General features: G+C 34.2%; 1 protein-coding gene across 50 annotated transcripts in view; it reads left to right on the forward strand.

Annotated features, from left to right (window-relative positions):
• The window catches only part of para (sodium voltage-gated channel paralytic), a 63,644-nt gene that overhangs the window by 23,530 nt on the left and 21,169 nt on the right, over positions 1 to 18,945 (forward strand). For 5 of the 50 annotated variants that reach the window (XM_032439191.2, XM_032439237.2, XM_032439211.2 and 2 more), the window contains 12 exons: positions 1,777 to 1,957; positions 2,350 to 2,561; positions 2,621 to 2,720; positions 2,831 to 2,899; positions 6,656 to 6,933; positions 7,003 to 7,176; positions 8,821 to 8,983; positions 10,255 to 10,442; positions 10,511 to 10,715; positions 13,260 to 13,471; positions 14,332 to 14,739; positions 15,908 to 16,081. In XM_032439191.2, the coding sequence (XP_032295082.1) occupies positions 1,777 to 1,957; positions 2,350 to 2,561; positions 2,621 to 2,720; positions 2,831 to 2,899; positions 6,656 to 6,933; positions 7,003 to 7,176; positions 8,821 to 8,983; positions 10,255 to 10,442; positions 10,511 to 10,715; positions 13,260 to 13,471; positions 14,332 to 14,739; positions 15,908 to 16,081 (2,364 nt within the window). Of the gene's footprint in view, positions 1 to 1,776; positions 1,958 to 2,349; positions 2,562 to 2,620; positions 2,721 to 2,830; positions 2,900 to 6,655; positions 6,934 to 7,002; positions 7,177 to 7,506; positions 7,670 to 8,820; positions 8,984 to 10,254; positions 10,443 to 10,510; positions 10,755 to 13,259; positions 13,472 to 14,256; positions 14,949 to 15,907; positions 16,082 to 16,866; positions 16,990 to 18,945 lie in introns of those variants that run through there. The other 45 variants (XM_032439205.2, XM_032439252.2, XM_032439265.2 and 42 more) reach the window with 25 other exon arrangements.

Here is an 18,945-nt window from a genome sequence, read left to right on the forward strand (position 1 = left end):
ATAACTCATGCATCAGGTATACATATGTTAGAATAGTATTTGAAATAAATCAACTTAGCTTTCACAGAGGCGCAAACCATTTGTAACTAAATGATTATTATTGTTAAATTCTTGATACTGTTTTCGGTTGAATTATTAATGTTTTTAGGTACTTAACATATTTAAAAGCTACAACTTATCTCTTGTCGTACATTAACATATCTCACCATTTTTGAATATCATACCCCTTACATATATTCGTATTTTTGTCTATAACTATATACATACTTATTTTGTTTGTAAGATATATATGAGTATACAAAATTATATTTTGTGATTTTGTCTTGTTTGATGTTTCTTGATCTACATATACCTCTACGTACGAGTACTATATACTGTACAAGCACTCTCGCTCTCTCTCTCTTTCTCTTTCTGTGTGTCTCTCTCTCTCTCTCTCTCTCTCTCTCTCAGACTCTACCTCTCTCCCTCTTACACTCTGTCTCTGTTTTCGTCTGTCTCCTTCTCTCAAGATCTTTCACTTGGAATGCATTAACACAAACCAATCAGTATTTGGTCTATCGGCCCGTTTGTGTGTATGCGTATGTGTGCGTGCGTGCGTGTGTATGTGCGTGCGATGTGCTTGTATTGGCTATTCCATGTTTCATGAGAACTTATATACTATTTATGTCTGTCATGCTCGAACTATGTATATGTATGTATGTGTATGTATGTGCCCCTAATGTGTGCAATGTGCGAGCTAAGAACTGTTCATTTGGTCCATTTAAGTCAAGTTGAGGCGCAGCCAACTTAACAATCACATACGATAATTTCGTGCTGCCAGATCGTTGCGAAGCAGAGATGAACAGTTCTTGCCAGCAGAGGGCGCTGCACACGTATTCACAAAATACGCACATATTGTAACCTCACAGTCACAGTCACAGTTACAGTTACAGTCACTGTCACTGTTTCAGGAATACAGTCACCATCACCGTTACTGTCACTGTCTCTCGGTCACCGTTTCAGTCACTGTAACGTTTCAATGAAAAACTCTTTTAAACGAATTGGTATTGTTTGATTTTTAATTTTATTTCAAGTACTATGTAATAATGTCGCTTCCGTACGATTATGTATGAATATCTACCTGTATACCTGTTTAACTTATTACATATATCTATAACTGTCGATATGCAAACAATTGAAAATATATGTACTATACAATGCTGTGGCTATATAGTTTATTTCTATTATATTTGTACTTATAGAATAGAGCATTTACTTTTTGTTTGTTCTTGTCACCGAACTGCAATTCAAATCGATTTCTTGTTAAGCTCTCTTTGTCTATATTTGTCTGTCTGTTGTCCATTATCAAATAATCAAAGCAAATCGTTTGCCCGCTCTACGGCGCTAGGGACCATATCAAGTGTGTATGTATATGTGCCGGTTATATCAATTACTGTTTGAGTTATATATACTTTAGTTAATTTCTTTTCAATTTTCAATTTTCAATCATTAACAATTGATATCCCTCATACAAATCATGCCAGTCTCTGGCTTATGTTTTTCAAATAATTATCGTATATCATGATATTTGCTACTACTCACCACTTTGACAACTACCTACTACCTAGTACTATTACTAAATACTACCTAATACTACTACTACTACTACTACTACTACCACTACTACTACTACTATTACTGCTACCGCTACTTTTAAACAGTTTGTGTTTTGTGTTAAGCCAATATACTAATCTTAAGCTCAATTGTATTGGAAAAAACCAATCGTATCGATATCAGTACACGATACGTAATGGACGTGGCCGTTTCGGGATACCTGGCAGCGATCGCAAGCCTTTGGTATTGTCAACATATCAGGATGCACAACAACACTTGCCATACGCCGATGACTCGAATGCCGTGACGCCAATGTCTGAGGAGAATGGAGCCATTATAGTGCCGGTTTATTATGGCAATCTAGGTGGGTTCAACAGCAGGCAACTGCTATGTAAATAACGCTATATCAATTGGTGTATCGATATATATTTTATCGACGATAATTGCATTGATGCTTCCTAGTATCAAACACTGTTCAATACCTTTAGTAATGATAAACATAATCGTTATACGATTATTGCTGTTATAATACAAATTTTGCGATCTTTGTTTTAATTTTTTTGAAAATATATAGTTTTTTTTTAAGAAAAAATATAAATTTACTTATCGCGATATTCTGTAATCGGGTGACATTCATTCGGTTCGTTATTGAAAAAAATCGATTTATTATCGATTAATAAATGCTTATGCATCGATATTTTTGACATCGCCATTTGTAAAATGCTCAATCATCGAACTGCATTCGTTCTGCTACAGGCTCTAGACACTCGTCGTATACCTCGCACCAGTCCCGTATATCGTATACCTCACATGGCGATCTGCTTGGCGGCATGGCCGTCATGGGCGTCAGCACAATGACCAAGGAGAGCAAGTTGCGCAATCGCAATACACGCAATCAATCAGTGGGCGCCACAAATGGCGGCACCACCTGCCTGGACACCAATCATAAGGTCGAGCATCGGGACTACGTAAGTCATACTCTCTTTAATGCATTTATCGTGTAACTTGAAAGTGAAAACTCTCGCAGGAAATCGGCCTGGAGTGCACGGACGAAGCGGGCAAGATCAAACATCACGACAATCCTTTTATTGAGCCCGTCCAGACACAAACGGTGGTCGACATGAAAGGTAGGTTCTAGGGTGAAAGCAAACCAATCGATTATTTATCGGTCTCTCTCTCTCTCTCTCTCTATCTATTCTTAATTCTATTCTTGATTTTGTTTTTTCTATTCCTCTAGATGTTATGGTCCTGAATGATATTATTGAGCAAGCCGCTGGTCGGCATAGTCGAGCAAGTGATCGCGGTGGTAAGTAACGAGTTATCGACCTATCGATTGTTCCACTTATGTATTATCGCATTGCGTTCACGTTGTACATTTGACATGCCCATTGAATAAATATCTATTTATATATATATACCATATACATTTATATTGAAATCGATCGTCTTGTACATTTTCGTTTGTTTTGTGTTCGATTTCATGTGCATTGTTTTTATTGATTTCTGTTTTTGTTTCAAGAACTAAAAAATGACCAAAACCAAGTTCATGTAAATAAGTACAAAGCAAATTATTCTTTTTAAACTAATATTTTCCTTTCTTTTCTGGCTATTTAAATTCAATGAACTTAAAATAGACTTTAAGTGCCGTAACGTTTGTTTCTGTGACAACCGTTTTTTGCCCACAGTCGTTTTATTTATGCTCTATGCTGCAAACTATCTATCGAATAACTTTCATTTTGTGCTCTCCGATTCAATTGTCAACGATTTTTAACAATGCGATACGCATTTTTCATATTTCATAACCAACGCTCCTATATAGATCAAGAACAATTTAAATTTTGATCAGACAATGCGCTGAGTGTTATATTTTTGTCTAGAAATTCAAGACCGCATTTTAATACATATATATAATCATGTTTATTGGTTTTATTGTTGCTTAAGAGTTTTGAAATAAACGAACACGCATGAGTTATGTGCGTTTTCGAGGGTCTCGCAGTTTTGAAGGCCGCCTGATTGATGATTGATGGATTGATGGATTGATGAATTGATGGCTTGAACAATACCATATATATTTCTAGTCTGCTGCATGTGGAACATAGGCCTGTGCATCAGTTGATTAACAATATAAACTACTTATTCTTCATTTATTAAAAAAAATATATATATATATAAAACAACTCGAAACCATTTGCTAGCAAATATTTAATTCACATGCATACACTTAAAGATTATATATGTATACTATATAATATAATTATGTATGTATGCATATGTACTCACATTTTTATTTATTTTTTGTGTTCTCATTTTATAGATTTTGTTTTTTTTTTTTTTTTTTTTTACCTATTAACAAAGAATTCAAACAAAAACATTCCTAAATATTTTTAATAATTCTACCTATATAAATATAATTACATATGTTTATACCCAAATGAATGACTTCTTTGACTCGTCCATTTTATTTAATGCCGTTGATGCTAACAGAAGAAAGCAAAAAAGAACAAATAAAAAAGAAAATTACAAAAAAAAAAGAAAAAGAAATGATTAATACAAATATGAATTTACAATAAAAGCAGCAAGCAAGCCAAACACATTCACCCTATTAGCTAATCAATTTGAAAATAGTGTATGCCAAAATAAACACACACCAAATCGAATACACGACAGTCCAATGACTACACACACACACACCGTACGCACACATTTTGTTGCAGCGTACTCGCTTTGCTGCTGCCCAAAAAAGTAGGCAACACTTTCATACTGTGCCCTCCATTGAGGCTTTGTTAGCTTGCTGCACCGTCGCCTTCACCCTTAGCGCCGCTTCATTGCACAGCACAACACAGTTGGTGGGAGCATACAATACATATGTATAACAGCAAACAGTAATGTTCCCAATTTCACATTCGACGCAATAACGCCTAAATAAGTATAGCATATATTTTGGAGCGTGCAATTAGCAAATGTGCTGCAAATCGACTGCTTTAATAATTAAAATAATTAATTACCTGGCATAAGCGACTTAAAGGGAAATTCACTGGAACTCGTATTCCTAAATTTCTTTCGCTACCTAAAAAATATACAATACTAAGTATGAAAAGTGAAATTCAGAACATGTCTGTATTAAAGTAGAAAAAGAAAAAGAAAAAAAAAAAACAAAAAAAACAGAGAGGCTGCCAGCACAAAACCAAATACGTTTAGAATTATTTAAACAGCTTGCATTTAATTTAAAATTTAATTATTTTGTCACTAATTACAAAAGTCGTTAGTTTCGCCAAAATTGTTTTTTGAAATTTAAACTTTAACGCATGTTCAATTTAAACTATGCATATGAATTTAACAAACATTTACTTGGCCATATATATTACAGTAGAATGTTTTGATTTTGATTTGTAGTTGCTTCTATTTATCAATTCAATTACCACTTAAATTTTGAGTAGCTTTCAGACGAATATACTTACAATCGTAGTGTACGCATTCAAATTTAGTACTTAACGCATGCTTCTTCAGTAGCCTGTAGTCAGTCACGATTCACCCTCAAAGTAATTACTTGCAATTACTTGTTATTTAATCTAAAAACTTGATTAACATATTTCAACGCTGAGAGACTGAATGCTTAACATTTGTATTGGAATATGATTCGCGCTTATATCAAAGTACAGACTTACGAATTATATGAAACATTTTCCCGCCATGTTCATCATAAAAGTAGTCAGCTGTAGGGCTGCAAAATTTTCATGAGTTTTAAGAGTCGATAGACAGAACTATCGAACCTATAGATAGCTAGCTATATCCTGAACTCATTGATATGGGGTATGAGAGTTTTGTTTAAAATAGATAACAGGCAGTAAAAAGCGTCTACGACCCCTTGATATATAAATATATATACTTATATATTTAAATATTCTTGTACATGGGTCGATCTAGCCATGTCTGTCGATGTGAAAACATTGTTGCTTGACATTTAAAATATATGTTCATGTTTTTCATTTTGTATTCGATATCATTTCCCATTTCCACTATATCGATAACTATCGATGTTAAGACATAGTTTTTGAAGCCTATCTCGAAGATTATTATAGCTATATACTCCAAACTTGGAATCTGGATTTCCCTGTAGTATATATAGGAACTTCTTGTATACCAATTCCTTACAAATAATATAAAAAACATAGCACAGGATGAGGAAATAAAAGAGAAGCAGCAGGTGGAGAGCGTGCTTCTGTGTTAGAGTATAAATACTTTTAACAGCAGCTTGACTCTGGGTTCAGGATATCCCTCGGTCGGCCACTCCCGACTAGCATACTATTTCCTGTTTTTTTTTTTAGTGCGTAGAGATAATAACAAAATGCTTTGCAGCACTCGTAAGCAGTCCGAGTCAGTTAGTACAGTAAAACCAGCAAATGAAGAACAATATTAATTATATTTATTACAATTCAACTAGTTTTGAGTTTTAGGTCAGTTGAGACTTAAGCGGCTTAGTTCCTATGCCAGTTGCATTAGAGCTTTGCTTTAGTAGTCCATTCGAGCGCGCACTGAGTAGCTTACATGCATATTTGCAGTAATGGAAGAGCTTAACTGATGAGAGAGTACAAGTAGGGTATTCATAGTTTCGAATTGATATAATTTATTCTATAGAGAGAAATAAACGTACGTTTGTGTTTTATTATAATATGAAAAAAGCGCTCCATTAACAAAAGCCTCTCTATTTTTCGATAGCACACCTAAACACCTACACAAACACACATATAAACACACACGTGCTCACACACGTACTCACACACATATTCACACACACTCACACACACTTACACACACACACACAGCGCGTGAGTGTTTGTTTTCTCATTATGTTTCTGTTTAACCTGAAAAGCTAACGAATAATTTCCAATGCAATGAAGCTTCACAAACAAACAAAAAAAAAATGCCCGAATATTAAAAACTTTCATACAAAACTACGAAACTCAATCGTATGAAAATCTGCTAAAAAAAAAAAAAATCTGCTAATCTGGCTGAGTCAAAGTTGGTCAAATCACAACTAATAACAAACTTTTGTATGGTTCAGTCTCCGTTTACTATTTCCCAACAGAGGACGACGACGAGGACGGGCCCACATTGAAAGACAGGGCGCTCGAAGTGATACTCAAAGGCATCGATGTGTTTTGTGTGTGGGACTGCTGCTGGGTTTGGTTGAAATTTCAGGAATGGGTATCATTGATCGTCTTCGATCCGTTTGTTGAGCTCTTCATCACGCTGTGCATCGTTGTGAACACCATGTTCATGGCCATGGATCATCACGACATGAACAAGGAAATGGAACGTGTGCTCAAGGCTGGCAACTATGTATGTACTTTCTATTGAAATGAATCATTTGGGTATATTTGAATACAAAAACATATTATACATATGCAGTTCTTCACCGCCACATTTGCAATTGAGGCCACGATGAAACTGATGGCCATGAGTCCCAAATACTATTTCCAGGAGGGATGGAACATCTTTGATTTCATAATTGTCGCCCTCTCACTGCTCGAGCTGGGCCTCGAGGGCGTCCAGGGTCTATCCGTATTGCGTTCGTTTCGTTTGGTAAGCACTAGCTGTATCTTGAATATGGACAACTGAATAATTCTAGTTAGCTGAGGAACTAAGGTAGCCTTATGAAGCGTACATATCCATATATATATAACAGAGTTTGATTTTAATTGAATTATATTCAAGTTTGTATATCTTTCAACTTATATTTATTTATACAAAACTGTACTCAAAGCAACGCGTACTTACTCAAATCCGATAGCCCGTTACCAGTTAACAGTTACCAGTTACCAGTTACCAGTTACCTCTTATCCGTTACCCAACACTGAAACACTCAACACCACACACCCAAGCTAATGTTACCCATGTCCTGCCAATTTGCAGCTGCGTGTATTCAAATTGGCCAAATCATGGCCAACGTTAAATTTACTCATATCGATAATGGGTCGCACTGTCGGCGCTCTGGGCAATCTGACCTTCGTCTTATGCATTATAATCTTCATATTTGCTGTAATGGGCATGCAGCTGTTTGGCAAAAACTACACAGGTATTATTGTATATGCCTAAACGAATCAAAAAAATAAATCAATAACAAAAAAGAAAAAAAAAAAGACTCCCAAAAAAACACAGCAAAAATTGCAAGTTTTTAGCGTGCAACTAAACATAATTTTTTAATCAAAGCATTTTCCTACTCAACTTTTTACTCCAAGTTAACTAATTTTATGATATACATTAAGGATTTTTGTTTCGTTTTGTTTTTGAACTTTAGCCAAGCAAACCATATGCATATATATATATAAGTATATATATAAGTATATACATATATTTTACAAATAGCAAAATAGCTGAAAATCCACTTGATACTAAAAATTCGATATTTGACAAGCCGAACCAACAAAACAAAATCAATAGAAAGCAATGCTTTGGGCACGGTTTTTGCATTTCGAATTTCATATTTTGATTGTGCTTCGCAATTTCGAATGAGAAAAACTGAAAACCAATTGACCGATTGATATACGGATCCATATATGTTTGTATGTTAGAACTGGCCGATATCGAATGAGTTACTGAGGCGCTAGCCCAGATGGGCCCTAATTATGTTCAACAGCGTCCAAGAATGGCATAGAAAAATTAATGACTTTACTATTAATCAATATCTTAAGTGTAACAGCTGTGCAGTAGGTATTGTAAATACATGCCATTTTGAATGAATGAATGAATGAATCATGCACAGCATTCGAGTGGATGATGTAACATAGACTCAATGGCAACTGCTGTGCATGATCATCAACTACGGTCGCATTCGTAGCTTTTTACTCATAGTTTATCGTTATTTGCATTTCAAAACATATTGCTACATAAATATATATAACTATCTTTTGTATTCCTAATGCTTTGCCCGGCTTTCAAATCAAAAATAACAAATACTACTGCTAATAATATAATTCTAATAATAATGATAATGACAACAACTGTGACAAAACCAAACAATCAACAATTCCCATTTATCAATTGCAATCAAATCAAATTGAACCAACGACAAATATAAACCCCATAAATTCCCAACAAAATCGACACCAAACCCTTAACCTAAACCAAAATCAATACCAAATGCAATTGTAAATTCAAAATCATAACCGCAATCCGTAATCCGTAATTCGTAATCCGTAATCCGTTATTCGTAATTCGTGAATGCAGCTGCGTGTATTCAAATTGGCCAAATCTTGGCCAACACTTAATTTACTCATTTCGATTATGGGCCGCACCATGGGCGCTTTGGGTAATCTGACATTTGTACTTTGCATTATCATCTTCATCTTTGCGGTGATGGGAATGCAACTGTTCGGAAAGAACTATCATGGTAAGTCCTTCACACGCTGCATTGCAACAGCTTTAATCGATGTGCATTTTTTTAGTTTTTGTTATCGGGACAATTTTTCATTTCAATTCTTCTATGTGTGTGTCCTATACAATACTTTAACCAAATGGGTTTACATTGTTATGTGTTAAGTGCTTAAGTTGTTTATTTATTTCGTTGTTGTCTTGTTTATCGATAACTGTGATATCGATATCCTCCCGATTACTTTATATTTATTAGAATATCTACTCGTTAGCTCGAATGTTATGACTGCCAATTTTTACAACAATTACAATTACTTCAGTAATTTAATCTCCGAACACCCAATCACTTTATTTCATATTCAATTCCACATTAAATTGGTTTCAACTTTAACTTTGACTTAAAAAAACTTAAGCAGAGCAGCTGCTCTATCCGCCTGATATAGGGTTGAGTGTTATATAAATAGGCCGACAGCTAACTGTATAACACTATCTATTCTTCTTATGTATCTATCTTTGAAAGCTCATTACTGAAGCAATTGTAGTGAGAATTGATTATTGAATTGATATCAAACGAATCTGCGTGTGTCTTGTGGGTCACAACTCTTACTACAAAATTTTCAAAATACTTTTTAGTTTATTCAAAAAATGCATAGAAAACAGTCCGTTTGTAAGTTACTAAGTTGCGTCCGTTTTAATTCAGTTCAGTTAAAATGATCTAATATGGTCAAGTCCTTTGTTTGCGCTGAGTAATTTTAAGTTGAGTTTTGGATTGAGTTTTGGGTCCAATTGCCAGGCTGGTGCCTTTGGCTTCAGTAAGTACACTAGCGTGCAAAACATTTCCTTTCGCTTGTTTACTCTTAGCTCTCTCTCGCTTTCGCTATCTCTGTCTCTCTCTCTCTGTAATTTTTTTTGCTACCGTACAATATAGTTTAATTTATGTTAAAACTGCTAATCGGCAACTCGGCTACGCAATTTTGTAGCGTAAGACGCAGCCGCGATTAGTTTTTGTTTTAAGTTTTTCTCTTAGTCTTTTTGCTGTATTATTTTGATTGTGGTTCTTAGTGTGAATTTTTCTCGCATTTTTCAACACTGTTTCCGAGTGCTGCTGCCACTTTGCACACGCTTTCTGTATGTGGCTTTAGTAATTGAATAAACCCGGAAAAAAACAAAAAAAAAAAAACAAATGAATAATAACAAAAAGAAACCTATCCTTAAATTTGTGTGAATTGCCCTTCCTTATATACCATATTTAACGTATACTGTGTGTTAACTTCCCCGTTGCGTCTATAGATCACAAAGATCGTTTTCCGGATGGTGACCTGCCGCGCTGGAACTTTACAGATTTCATGCACAGCTTTATGATCGTGTTCCGGGTGCTATGCGGCGAATGGATCGAGTCCATGTGGGACTGCATGTACGTGGGCGACGTCTCCTGCATTCCATTCTTCTTGGCCACCGTTGTCATCGGCAATCTTGTGGTAAGTATATCGCCGTGCGATCATTTGTAATCGTGTACAATGTAAATTAATGACGATGTCTTTGTCAGGTTCTTAACCTTTTCTTAGCCTTGCTTTTGTCAAATTTTGGCTCATCTAGTTTATCAGCACCGACTGCCGACAATGATACCAACAAAATAGCCGAGGCCTTTAATCGTATTGGTCGTTTTAAAAGTTGGGTTAAGCGTAATGTTGCTGATTGTTTCAAGTTAATACGTAACAAATTGACAAATCAAATAAGTGATCAACCTTCAGGTGAGAGGATCAACCAGATCAGTTGGATTTGGAGCGAAGGTTTTTATCCACTTGTTTTTTCAATTTACTAAACTAATTTTAATAATAATATTATCAATGATATATAATTGCGTTAACGTTAACGTTCAACTCACAATTGGCAAACTTACATGTTCAACTAGTTAGACCAAAACGAAAAACAACAAAAAAAAAAAAAAGCAAAAACCCAATTCGTCTAAAACTATAAACACAAATATTCAAAATGCTCCTAAATAACAATTTGCAAATCAGTAAAAAAAAAGAAAATCTCGTTAGTTAGCTTTCCACTTGTACCCAGCATCCCACTGAAAATCTTCATATTATGTTGCCAAGCTATGCAACAATACTCAAAAAATCGATAAATCAAATATATATATGTATATATACAAAATCGAAATCGAATACAATCGAATTGAAGTTCATCTCGTTGCGCCATTTTGAATTTAACTGATTTATTTTTGGTTCCCGTTCGATTTGAACATAATTGTTGTTGTTCAAACCTCAAATGAGACTTTGCATATGTACATATGTATATATGTATGTATGTATGTATGTATATATGTATGTATATATGTATGTATGTATCTGTATTTATATATGTACTCGCTGCCACGTACTAGTATGTATGCATCTGGGGCATCAAGAATTGCGCCGAGTGTGACATTTCCGCTCACTTCATACTTAATTAATCTACCCAATAACTATACATATATACAAAATAGATCCGTAGACACCGTCATATACTTAGCGTTAGTATTGTGAATTAGTGAGTATTTAGCAAAAGTCATGTACACATATTTTTCATAGATAGATTTCGACTTTCAACTAGTACCTCGTTTACTCGTTACCTTCTACTCGTTGATATTTTCTTTCTCTTTTGTTCTTCCTGTAATTCTCCTTTTTCAACACTCCATTCGTACTCGTTCTCGTACTTACCTTTTGTATCTACATACGTATGTACATATGTATAGCTCTATATGTATGTATATATACTATGTATATATATATTGTATAGCTGAAAGTTAAATTCTAATTAGAATTCGTCGTATTCGTATTTTGGGCAACACCCACTCACATCGTACCCACATGGAACGAATTGCGTCAAGTTTTGGTTTTCAATCGGTTTCATAATTCCCCACATTTTACCATAAATTTGCACCAGTTAAAACAAATAACAACAGAAAAAATCAAAAAACAAGAGTGTCGATTCGCATTATCCACATTAGCGAATTGCCAACGGTTAACATGAAATTTCAATAAATATATATATATGAATTTTTGCTAGCTGCCATTAATTGACGATGCGAAAGTAATTATAGATACCCATTGTAACTAAAAATTATATAAATTGAAACTGAAAACAGTGGATTTGATCCTTCATAGTGGTACAAAACTTTTCTTTTTCGATATTATTGTTGTCTGTGTATATTGTATATTGTATATTGTATATTGTATATGTATGGAATTTCATTTTTGATTCTCCTCTTTTCGTTTATCAAAATGAAAAAAAAAAACAACCCGCTAGCACTTTAATTTGTATCATTAAGTTGTATTTCAATTTTGTAAAATGTAATGTTAGTGCTTATGTAAAACTCATGTCTATCCAAAAGCCAGTTCAAAACAAAAAAAAAGAAAACATCTTCAAGTATAACTTGTGTACATGTAATATTCCCGAATTCCAGCTGGCTTCTAGATATATGACAGTACAGCATTGAGCCCAAATTCATATTGTTTTCGACAATTAAATCACCCCATCTAGCGATCAGCTCATCTCACTCTGCAGCTCTTCTTTGTTGGGAGCCCGGTCAGATTATTTTGCGATATTCGTTGTTCGCTGTTGTGTTGTTTGAGCGTTTTCTCAACTGTACTTTGCCGCTCTGTTATCGGTTATCGATCAGTTTAGAAAACGCGACCGTGCATACGATACGTGTGCGATTTGTTTTTGTGTTCCATTATGTGTCGTAAAGAAAAACTTGATCCCAATATGATATTAACCGCATAACTATCTTTATTCTTTTCATTTATGTATTGTGGCTTGTCATGATTTCAATAAAAATCTAAAAATCTGAACGTATTGCATTGGTCAACGTATCAAACGCCTCAAAAACAAATATATCATTACTGAACCTGAACAAAATCAATTCAAATATCCAAACATCAATATATGAAATACATATATATGTATATCTATGTATATCGACCATATAATTAACCAACAACGACAACAACAACAATGATAATTTATAAAAAAAAAATTTTAAAAAAATAATAACAACAACAACAATAACAACAACTCTTTAATGCGAACGGCAACTGCTTCTCTTAAATTCGTGTGAATTCGCTTTATGATTTCCATCATCACCCATACATGTACAACCATATATACGTATATATGCCATAAAAACACATATATATGCTATATATGCTATATATATGCCATACCTATATTATGTACATATATATCGAAAATTAAATGTCTATAACGAAATGCAAAAAAAAAAAAAAAAAAAAAATCGGATACGAAAGGCAAGGGCGTTTGTCGTTGTATATCTGCAGAGCATGGTGACAACGAGTTGGAACTGGGACACGACGAGATTCTCGCCGACGGCTTGATCAAGAAAGGGATTAAGGAGCAGACACAGCTGGAGGTAGCCATTGGTGATGGCATGGAGTTTACAATACACGGCGACATGAAGAACAATAAGCCGAAGAAATCCAAATATCTAAATAATGCAACGGTAAATAAGACAACTCGAATTTGATTTTCATTCAATTGCATACCTCAATATATATATATATATATATATATATATATATATATATATATATACATACATATATGCATACATATATATTTGATAAATACGTTTATATACGTCTATATATGAAAGTGCCATGCAATCATTTTCAATTGAAGAAAGTGAGTATAACACAATGGAATCCAAACCGTAATCTCCCCCCGCCCATCTAAAACTATCGAAAATGTATCGAGCCAGCGATATCGATTATCGTTAAATCGTTAAATCGGTGCCAGCAGGAACAGCTGGAAGTATCGCATTCTTATTTTCCATTCGATACAAACATGATCGGAAAGGATTGCAGTGTATTTGCCTACATACGTATATGTACATATATTCAAATATTTATGTATGCATGTGTGTATGCATGTTATATATACATTTTACAACAACTATTGCCTATGTATTTTATTATTATATACATATTTAGACTAATTTCTTAACGACAACAAATTGATTTATATTATTTATTCGTTTCCTTTTCGTTCATTTATTTGTTTTCTTTTACATATAACTGTCTATATATGTACTGTTATGTGTGTGTGTGTGTATTCCACAATCCAATCAACTAACAAAAAAAAAAAAACAAAAAATACAAAAAAAAAAAATCCAAAAAAAAAAATGATAAAAACTCAACCAACCAATCCAACCAACTGAACCCGACACTTGAACTGAAATCGTTCCAAAATAAAAAAACAAAATATTATATATAAATAATTATACAGATGATTGGCAACTCAATTAACCACCAAGACAATAGACTGGAACACGAGCTAAACCATAGAGGTTTGTCCTTACAGGACGACGACACTGCCAGCATTAACTCATATGGTAGCCATAAGAATCGACCATTCAAGGACGAAAGCCACAAGGGTAGCGCCGAAACGATGGAGGGCGAGGAGAAGCGCGACGCCAGTAAAGAGGATTTAGGTCTCGACGAGGAGCTAGACGAGGAGGGCGAATGCGAGGAGGGCCCACTCGACGGTGATATCATAATACATGCAAATGACGAGGATATACTTGACGAGTATCCAGCTGATTGCTGCCCCGATTCGTACTATAAGAAATTTCCGATCTTAGCCGGTGACGAAGATTCGCCGTTCTGGCAAGGATGGGGCAATTTACGACTGAAAACTTTTCAATTAATTGAAAATAAATATTTTGAAACAGCTGTTATCACTATGATTTTAATGAGTAGCTTAGCTTTGGTAAGTCGACTACAACTACAACTACTTAAAAACAAAAAAAAAAAAAGCAAAAAAAAAAAAAACAGTAAAAAACACAACATTTGCTAAAATATTTTTGCTATTTCGAATTCTTGCAATTCCCGAAAGAGAACTTGCAACAGTTTGGAATGCCACAAAAATAATTTACAACTAATTAAAACAATTAAAAAAAAATATATATAAGTAGTTAATCAAGCCTCGCTTAAACTTTACCAAAGTTGATTGCTTCATTGTTTTTATTTGTTTTTATCATTTGATTCTAGTGACATTTAGAGTTTGCTAGTTGAGCATAGTTTAGCTTAGAGTTTAACATTTCAAGTAATTATGAAAATATATACATTTTTTATTTTCTCCTGATTTCATTCTTAACTGCTACTGGTGGCAACAGACATATAGAACACTGCTTTATTGCCAAATTGCTTATGATCCCAAGACATAAATTTCTTTGATCCGTTTATGATCTTTAAAGAACCTACTCTCATACGCAGCCAGCCAGCATGTTGCTATCAGTAGCGCTTAAAATTGATTTAACTTGTGTTTGATTTATTTATCGAAATGTACTAGATCAATGAGCCACAAAAAGCCGACTTTTGAACTAAGCTTGGGCACACTCCAGTCAAACGGTTTGTGTCCTTGCTTATGGCAAAAGGGCACTCCCTGTATTGTGTATAAGAGTCCAACAATTGGCATTGGCACATTGAATTTGAGGGCTTTTTTGTGTAGCTTTAGCCGTTAGTTTATTGTGAGAGACGCTTATGCGTATTATTTCAAGAATTTTGTCTTCAATTTCTTTGAAAATTTTTCTTTAATTGCGTTTGACTTTGATTTGTCCGTAAACGAAGAAAAAGACACAAACAAAATTCAACAAAGTTGCCTTTTTACTTGCGTAAAATATAAAAAAAGAAAAAAAAACCAGTAACAACAAGTATGATATTAATAACAATAATAATAAATGAAGTATAGACACTCCAATATGAGTAAGGCCAGTTAAGCGGCTCCACTTACTTAATTACCATATTGCTTATGATTATCTAGCTTCTTATACTGCTTCTAGATAACAATATGTATGTACTTTTGTAATGCAAAACTTCTTTTACAAATAACTTAAATACCCCACTCCAACCCCTTACCCACAACCAAACGCAAACAGGCTTTAGAAGATGTACATCTGCCACAAAGGCCCATACTGCAGGATATTTTATACTATATGGACAGAATATTTACGGTTATATTCTTCTTGGAGATGTTAATCAAGTGGTTGGCCCTCGGCTTCAAAGTGTACTTCACGAACGCGTGGTGCTGGCTTGATTTCGTTATTGTCATGGTAAGTCCTCATGTTGGCCGTGTAGAAATGCTTTCGACTCTCTTTTTAATTTACTTATCACGAACCGAATCCGAATCACATGTATTTTTGCAAACTTGAACAAAACGTAAATGATCGTAAAAGAATTAAAAAAAAAAAAAAAAAAAACAAAAAAAAAATGCGAACCAATTAATGATAGTAACATACTTACATATACTCGTTTAGGTATCAAAAATAATATATATATATATTTTTATATGAAAAATATTACCAAACCAAACCAACACCTGTACAAAAAGTAAAAATAAATACACTGACTGACAGTTGGACTATATATCTTTGAAAATATTTAGTGATAATATATAGATTTTGATTTATTTTCATTTGTTTGGCTATAAATTTCAATAATTTTTGGTTCAATGCTGCTAACAACAATTTATAAAACGCTCAACAGTTAGGAGAAATATATAATACTTAAATGTAAATGTAGCATAGCAGAGAACCCGTACTACTTATAAAGCCCAGTTGAAATCTAAGACTATATCAGTTTTAACCCAACTTAGTTAGTGATTTATTTAGTTTAGACTAAGCCTAACTACAAACTGCACATACTCGTTAAAATATCTAGATAAACAGATCATATTTGAATATAACTTGAATTTGAGTTAATCTTTTGTGTTTGCAGTTTGATTTTGATTTCGACTTCGATTTCGATTTTGATTTCGATTTTCCCTTTTGATTTTGAGTGGTATCTAAAGCTGTTTATGCTTAAATACATACTATGTACTTATGTAATGGTCGTTTAGCTGTCGCTAATCAATTTGGCTGCGGTCTGGTCCGGAGCCGACGATGTGCCCGCCTTCCGCTCGATGCGGACCCTACGCGCTTTGAGGCCATTGCGCGCCGTTTCGCGATGGGAGGGCATGAAAGTAAGTAATGTCCGCTGGGACTCTCTCTCTCTCTCTCTGTTTCTCTCTGTCTCACTCTCTCTCTCTCTCTATTTCTCTTAAAAGTACTTGTGTATCTGTGTCTTGCGCTCGCTCTCTTTCTCTCTGTCGCTGTGTGTGTGTGTGTGTGCGAGTGTGTGTGTGTACGACTGAGCTAACATATAAGAGCGTTAGCTACGCCCAAGCATAAAAATATAATATACATATATATATATATATCATGTATATATATATATATTATAGCCTTTTCTATATATATATGTATATATACTACTAAATGTTGTCATACTAACTATCAATTTCTCATACAATACTAACTGTTATACCATGGCGACAGTCAGATGTGCGCTTGATCTTGCTTGGCCTACTTTGAAGCCAGAGCTGCGACTCTCAGCTGAGTAGTCACAACAATATCAAGTACACGCCTTTCTCTTGTGCGCTCTCTGCCTCTCTCTCTCTCTCTCTCTCTTACACACTTTCTCTCTTTCTTTTGTGTGCTAACTTCTAACTTTCTCTTATACGTGCGTGCCGTCAGCTGCACCAAACACATTGTTATACAGCTACAGTTCGATCTGTTATAACTGTAATTGCGCCCTTCTATTTACTCGCGTGCAATGGCGAGAATTTTTACTCCATATGCATATATATACTTATATATATATATATCTGTATAAATGTATGTATGTTTGTGTGTTTGTGTGAGTGTGTGTGTGTGTATGTTTGTATGTGTGTTCGTTGTTGTTATTTTATTTTGTTTATCAGCGTTGTATCTTATCTGTGTTGAATACCAAAAAATATTTCACACTGCGCTTTGAGTGGCGCTATGCTAACTGTTATACCAGCCAGTATGTAGATTATATTTTATTTTGTGTTCTTTAACCATTGTACCTAATCATCCAAGAAACTACGTTTATATGTATTACATATACCTACATATGTATGTAACAATTGTATTATATTATCGTATCAACATTTAAATACTATTTACATAATTTTGCATAAGAGTTCAATCATTTTGCAATTGTATAACAAATATACCATATGTATATGTATGTATTATCAATGCTTCATTTTATCTTTTCGTTTACGTGATACCCAAAGTAGGTGGTAAAAAAAGGGCTTTTCTTTTGTTAACATACTTACATACATTCAATGTATCTAGCTATTATATGCATATACATTTACATATATATATATATATATATATATATATATACATATGTATGTATAAATTATAAACGTTGCTGCTGTGACGCTTTAGCTTTGTATATTATGTATTTATACATACCATATACATTCCTCCATACTGTTATAATCGATAAGTCCAATAGTGTAGCTCCAGTTTTAGACTGTAAACTAGGTTAGTTAAGCCTGTACGTATAACAGTTGTATTATCTGTATATTAAGCACTAAGCCGTTACGTACTTGCTAAACCATTAAACACATATGTTTGCATACTCTTCAGTATGTGAATAGATGCGTATGTAAGTAGTTTGGTTCAATCGCAATCAGATATAATCTACCATATTGTGCCCATTGTAAACAACGTAACAATTGAGTGAATAGCGCCCTTAGTACCCTTACTCTTATACCCGTATATATGTAATTCCCGTATAACAGTTATCTACCAGCCGATCCCAACTCTTAGCTTGAGTAGTAGCATTTACAATCTGTGTATATTTATCTATCTATATCCATATCAATTCACATGAAAGGACATCAAATCCCGCTCCAGACCCAAGACCTAGTACTCCAACGGCACCTAAGATATATATGTTATGTGCATATGTATATATGTTTATATTATATGCATATACTATTATGCGCATAAGCCCAACCACTGTACAAAGACTCGAGCTGCAAAGCCTTCTCGGCACTCAAGTGTTGCTTAGTGTAAAAAAAAACTAGAGCCCAGTGAATTATATTTTTGTTCAGCTG

Source organism: Drosophila virilis, chromosome X, assembly GCF_030788295.1.
Source record: "Drosophila virilis strain 15010-1051.87 chromosome X, Dvir_AGI_RSII-ME, whole genome shotgun sequence".
In the NCBI taxonomy this organism is placed as follows: Eukaryota; Metazoa; Arthropoda; class Insecta; order Diptera; family Drosophilidae; genus Drosophila; species Drosophila virilis.